This window comes from Poecilia latipinna, unplaced genomic scaffold (assembly GCF_001443285.1).
Source record: "Poecilia latipinna isolate Pla-1442-1.1 unplaced genomic scaffold, P_latipinna-1.0 Scaffold4028, whole genome shotgun sequence".
Lineage (NCBI taxonomy): Eukaryota > Metazoa > Chordata > Actinopteri > Cyprinodontiformes > Poeciliidae > Poecilia > Poecilia latipinna.
In genome coordinates, this window is record NW_015116644.1 from 8,179 (window position 1) to 14,966 (window position 6,788).

General features: G+C 37.7%; 1 protein-coding gene across 1 annotated transcript in view; it reads right to left on the reverse strand.

The window, feature by feature from the left end:
- Positions 1-2,408: 2,408 nt before the first annotated feature.
- LOC106942077 (E3 SUMO-protein ligase PIAS2-like) overlaps positions 2,409-6,788 on the reverse strand; it is a 26,207-nt gene continuing 21,827 nt past the window's right edge. The window contains exon 6 of the mRNA XM_015025254.1: positions 2,409-4,222. Coding sequence (XP_014880740.1) covers positions 4,010-4,222 — 213 coding nt within the window. The 3' untranslated portion in view covers positions 2,409-4,009. The remainder of the gene's footprint in view (positions 4,223-6,788) is intronic.

Sequence of the window (6,788 nt, forward strand, 5' to 3'; positions counted from 1 at the left end):
ATTCATTCAATTCTGATGACAAAAAATTCAATAACTACTAGGGNTGCANCGATTGCAGCTTTCTNGCTGATCGCCAATCTTTTAAAAAGCAATTCTGCAAATTCCAATTTTGGCCAATACAATTTTTTTATCTGAAATGTTGCCCAAATTCCAAGAAAGTTGTTGAATTGGCAACAGTGGGGTCACTATTGTAAACTGTAAGCATGCAGACATGATCTGAGGGGCTGGTTTATCAGTCAAACCTGTCTCACAGGATAGCAGGAAAAGTGGCAGATTTTAAGACCATTGCTGAGGCAGATAAAATTGGTGGGTAAAATCGGCTTCACACGTAAAAATCCATTGATTTCCCAAAATTAAAGAAATTGGCACCAATAAATCGGTGCATCCCTAATAACTACACAATTAGAAGATGTCTAAACAAAACTTTATTCCCTGGGAAAATAAATAAAAATAACATTGTTTGCAAATTTAAATAAAGAACTCTTTATTTAAAACTCCTCATACAACCAAAGGCTAAAGAAACACACTTTCAAATTTTAAATGCAATTTACCGCTCCAAAGAGCTACTAAGAAATCACTATAATACTGATGACAATAAATGCTCATTCTGTGAAAGTGACATAGAAACAATAGACCAGATCTTCTATAAATGCAATCAAATCAAAATATTTTGGAATTGCTTAGAAAAGTGGATCAAACCAAAAATTGCACTTACTGAATCTATTTCTGGAGATATGGTAATTTGTGGAGTGTTATTAAAAAACAAAACAATAATATAATCTGATATTTTGTCTGGCAAAATGTTTTATTCTTAAACAAAAAGTTCTAAGATCGTCCCCAGGTTTTGACATTTTTTAAATCTGAATTCCAGTTATATTTGAAATCTCTGAAATGTATTGAAACATATGAATACCTGACTGAAAAATGTATGGAATTGTCCACCAATGCATGTTAACACTAAAATATGAATCCCCTTGTTGTAGTTTATTTTTTAGGCATTTGTTTTCCTTTTTCCAAGTCTACCTCTAATAAAAAAAAAAAAAAAAAAAACCTCCACAAAACCAGACTGTTCCAATGCCAGATTAGCAGAATTTTGTCACAAAAATGGTCATGGCATCTTTATTTCTTACTTGATTTCTATAAAATATGGCTTAAGGTAAAGTTGAGAATATTGCTGATGTTTTGACATGTAGGGTATGTATTCTCCTAGATATAAATCTATAAACAGTTTTGTTTATAGATGTGGTCAAGATGCAAGAGAGGACTAAGCCAATTTCTCTTTAATATTGGTTAATAATTTAATATAGATTAGTTTGTTAAAATTTAACAAACCATGGCTCCTATACTTTATGAAATATTTGATCCTTTTTGATGATTGTTATGGATATCGCCACATTCTACAAACAAACGAGGCAATTAGTCCAGTTTTTGTCGTTTATTAAAGGTTTAAAAGTGACAGTGGTTTCAGTGCGCCACAGCAAAGGGATAACGGTTGTAAAACAACTTTAAACCATTTATATTTTGCTTTTCCTCACTCTCTGTGTCAGCTTTACTCTACACACAGACCTGTTGCCATGGCAAGAGACACAAAACCTCATCTAAACCCACAGAGCAGAGTTTTCTGCTCCGGTCTCCCATCCACTTGCAGCTGAAGCCAGATCTTCAGTTGAAGGTCTGGGTTCACTCAACTGAACCCAGACCGAGGTTTTTAGGAAGACCAGTGTTCACTTTTTAAGTCTGGATTAGAGTTTGATTGCGCGTTCACACCTCCCCAAATGAATCGGACTTTCTAGATGAATGGTCACACTAGACACAAGAAAGAACAAACTAATTAAACTAGACTCATGAGAAGAACTGAGCTAAAGAAACACAGAAACAAGGCTGATTTAATCAAAAACACTAAGGTACACAGAATAATAATGAAACTAGAAATCAATCAATCAAAACCCCAAAACAACTCAAAATGCATTGTTCATTAAGTAAAGTTCAACTCTGCTTAATCTAATGAAAAAGGGCCATCCTAGTGAGTCCTAAAGTTCATCCTACCTGCTGCATTAACTTGTTACATGAGATTCATCACAAAAAATGGCTTAATGAACATGTTGCTTAATGTATTTGGATACCTGTACTATGCTACGTTGTGTTTGAATGATTATTTTCTTCATATATTTATCAGCCACTGCTTAGCCTTTCTTTCCCCTGTTTGCCATCTCCCTTTTAGAGATTGGGGTTTTGTCAACATCTACAACAACCTTAAAAGGCTAGCATCCAGTTATACTATGTTACATATTTACATGCCGGTGCACATTTTCTGCTCTACCAATATCATTTCGGTTTGTTCTTGGTTATTCACAACCCCAGCATTACAAAAAAAGTTCATGCAAAAACTTTGAAACATATACTCAATGCTTTTTCTGAATCTTTTAATCAAAACATATAAACAAGTTTCCAATTGAAAATTAAAATTTGCAACAACAAAAAAAAACTTGGAACTTTAATATACCATATGCATTCTCAAAAAAATGTGTACGCAAGACATACCTTGCTAACTTTATTAGCAAGGTAGCTCTTGGCAAAAGGTTTTACTATTCCCTCAATGTGAATTTTTGATAAGTGGGCTGTGATTTGTAGAACTCAGTGGCAGAAATTATCAGCAAAAAACATGGCATTTGTTTGCTCCGTCATCTGGTTTTAAGCTTTCAAAGTGTGTTGAAGACTATTACTATTTTTTCACTCTTCATGTACTGTTTAACATTTCAGAGGTTTTATTGATTTGAGCATGTTGGAAGATGTCACTCATATTTCCTGTGACTAAACCTATAAAACATTTTCCATTTAGAAATGTTACCTTTATAAACTTTGAAGGTTTCCTTTAAAATAATTTTAAAAGCCTTACATACTGTTCAACAAGGCAAGCTTTAGAACTTGCCAGATAACCAAAATAAGACACAAATTATTGTTTATGAAAACTAGACTATTCTTAAGAACTTTTAAGTCTGGTTACATTGTCATAAAAGAGTATGGCTCAGTGATTAAGTAATTTCATGCAATCTGTCTCAAGGTTAGGTTACACAACTGCAGAAAGATTCTTGCAGAAGAAACATTTTCCTGATGTAAGATATTCAGTTTTCAGCTCTAGTAGTTTTGTCTCTTCCTAATTTTCCGGCTTAAACATTTTGCTGACAGTTATTAAGTAAATAAAACACCTTAAATAAAAAAAGTTACAGGTAATTATAGTAAGAGAAATTCTGAAAGTTTAAGTGATTTCTGATACAATACTTGCTTTTTAATTTTTATTATGCTATCTAGCAACACAAAGCCAATTTTGACATGTTAATTCATTCAAACAAAAATGATGTCATACAAATCTTCCACATCATTTACTACCAGCAATCAGGATTTTGAGTACACACATTGCTGTGCAGAAATTCTAGAAAGGGTTATGTACACAGCTCACATTTAGAATCTTTTAAGTCTTAATAGGACTGGTTAAATGTTGCAAAAACATCCTGTCCATCTGAAAATGAAATATTCTTACATACAGCTCTTTAAGTAACCATTTCCAGTTAACTAAACTCAAACACATATAGATAATATCTCACAACTGATAACATATATGAGCTGCAAGTTGGTCATTTTATCACATACCAAGTTTTTGTATAATTCAAAACATTTATTTTGCACTCGTTTTTCTTGCTTAGGTTAGGTCCACTCACTCTACTTCCTTCTAATGGGAGCTTTTTCATTCTCAGGAGGTCTGTTCACTCAGAGGGAATCTGTGCACTTTCCATGAACGGTACAAGTAATTGAACATTTAAAATGACGAACTAAACCATGTTGTGACAAAAATAAATTTAAGTTAAGTTTTTGCTCTCTTTCCATTTAATTCATCCAGGAAAAATAGCAATAGAGAATGGCAAGATCAAATTGCCTAGGAATCTGAAAACTATTTACTATTTATCACAGAAAACCTTTAAAATAGGCATTGAAAGGTGTAGAGGAATGTGGCTCAGTCCAGTGAAATAATATCCGACAAGCTACCTCCAGTCACTTCTCCAGTGGAACCTCCTGTGACGACTGGTGTACTGTGGATGGAGGTGGCAGTATGACCACTGGCATTGAAGTTGCTGCTGGAGGTAGAGGATACCAAACCAGAGCTAGTGCTGGGTATGCTGTGCAGGCTGCCTGAAAGGTTTTCCAAAAACATTTGGGGCCTGTAATGCTGAACAAAAGAAGAAAAAACAAGTTGAGCTCCCTTAAAATCTCTTTAGCACAGATTTGCAGTCGCACATCTTAAGAATTTCATATGATCCTGAGCTATTAATGTACTAATCATTTAATGCTTCTTCTAGTATCACACCTGTTCAATCATGTTGAAAATGTTCAAGATTTTTTTGGTGAATATTACAAAAATACAATGTAGGTGAATATCTTTCATAATCTGTTCAAGTGGATATCATAATTTTTCTGTTGACTATTTTTCCTGATAAAAATCTTAAAAATAGGGAAGAAATTAAAATTCTACTTTCATTTATATTAATGGATTCTAAAGAGGTTGTTATTACAGCTTAAACATTCAAAAACATAATCAGGTTCAGGAGACAAAACAGAGTAGCACAGTATGAAAAACTGAATTTAGACAGGTGGCTCATCAGATCATTAAGAGTTTAAAACCATTAGTGTTAAGTGACCAAAATAGAAGTGGTGCGTTTTAATAAGTTTATATTCCTTTGAATGTTTATTGTTTGCATTGATGGAATTTTAATTGTAACTTAGCACGTTCAATAAAATACAAAAAATAAATAAATAAATTCTGACTTTCATGTCACTTCGTTTTAGATGTTCTACCTTTCAAAAGCCTAGAGAGTTAAGTCAAAAAGCTTTCTGTGCATTGAAACTGGCAGGTCTGTTGATTTGCACTACAAATACATCCATTTTAATCATGGAAAGGATCCCCAAGCAAAGGGATTTTGAAAAGTAGAAAAAAGTAATATTTGCCGATGTGGGGGAAAAAAAACCCAGACTTGATGGTCCAGATGGTGTTCTACATAACAACGGGGTTTCAGGCTGGGCAAGCTGCAGCTGGTTATATGGGGTTATATGGAGATGTTACAGCAACTGTTCCTCTTGACAGAGGGTCTTTGTTGGTGTGGTGATTACTGCATCTTTCAACAGGACAATGCTGAAGTTCACAATGCATGCCCGTAAAAAGGACTTTCTTGCATATTGTCATCCTTCTTTTGGGCCACCCTGCATGTTCATCTGATGTAAATCCAATTTAAAACATTAAATGATGACTGATGGCCTAATATAATGAGACATGGATCAACATTACCAAACAGCTGATGGGAAATAAAGCTTGTCTAAAAACAAAAATAGTGAACTTCTCTAAACTGAGTCCTTTAAAAAAAAAAAAGGTTTTCATCTAAAAAAAACCTAGCAGATTGTATCGACCTCTCACACCATGGAGAAGTATCGACCCCATGAAGGGGGGGTCGATACCCTCCAGGGATAATCAAAACCCATGGTTAAGGGTTTTGATTATCCCAGTGATCCTAGGACGTATGCTGTCTGGGGCTTCGTGCCTCTGGTAGGATCACCCAAGGTAGACAGGCCCTATGGAAGGAACCAGACAAAGCGCAGCCCGAAGACCCCATTTGATGAGTGAGACTATTAGTTCCAGTGTTCCCTCGCCCAGACGCGAGCTCGCTGCTGGCCGGGCTTTTACCCATGAAGCACAGCCAGGCTCAGCCCGAAGAGGAGACGTGGGTCCCCCCTCCCATGGGATCACCACCTGTGGGAGGGGACAAATGGGTCAGATGAAGGTGGGATGGGTGGTGGCTGAGGGTGGGGACCAATCCCTGGTTGCAGAAACTGGCTCTTAGGACGTGGAATAACGCCTCTCTGGTGGGGAAGGAGCCTGAACTAGTGTGTGAGGTTGAGAGGTTCTGGTTAGAAATAGTCTGTCTCACCTTGACGCATAGCTGATCGACATTTCGTTGGATCTGTGGCCACATGTCTTGGACACTCGGGTGAAAAGAAGTGCAGAGCTGTCTACTAACCACTACCTGGTGGTGAGTTGGCTCCGGTAGTGGGGCAGGATGCTGGTTGACCTGGCAGGTCCAAACGTATTGTGAAGGTCAGCTGGGAACATCTGGCAGAGTCTACTGTGAGATGGAGCTTTAACTCGCATCTCCGGGAGAACTTAGAACACGTTCTGGGGGAATGTGAAGGACACTGAGTCTGAATGGACAATGTTCCGTGCCTCCATTGTCGAGGCGGCTTATTGGAGCTGTGGACTTAAGGTTGTCGTTGCCTGTCGTAGCAGCAATCCTCGAACCCGTTGGTGGACACCTTTGGTGAGGGATGCTGTCAGGGTGAAGGGGTCCTATTGGGCCATTAAGGCCTGTGGGACGCTGAAAGCAGCTGATGGGTACCGGCAGTCCAAACACCAGACGGCCCAGGTGGTTGCTGAGGCAAAAACTCAGACATGGGAGGAGTTTGGAGAGGCCATGGAGAAAGACTTCCACATGACTTCAAGGCAATTCTGGTCCACCATCAGGCATCTCAGGAGGGGAAAGCAGTACAGCACCAACACTGTTTATAGTGGGAATGGTGTGCTGCTGATCTCGACTCGGGACGTTGTGGACCGGTGGGCAGAACACTGAGGTGTTCTGAGGTATTCTGCACCTCAGTGGCAAGGCCCCTGGTGTGGATGAGATTCGCCTTGAGTTCTTTAAGGCTCTGGATATTGTGTTGGATGACACGACTCTACAATATTGCATGGA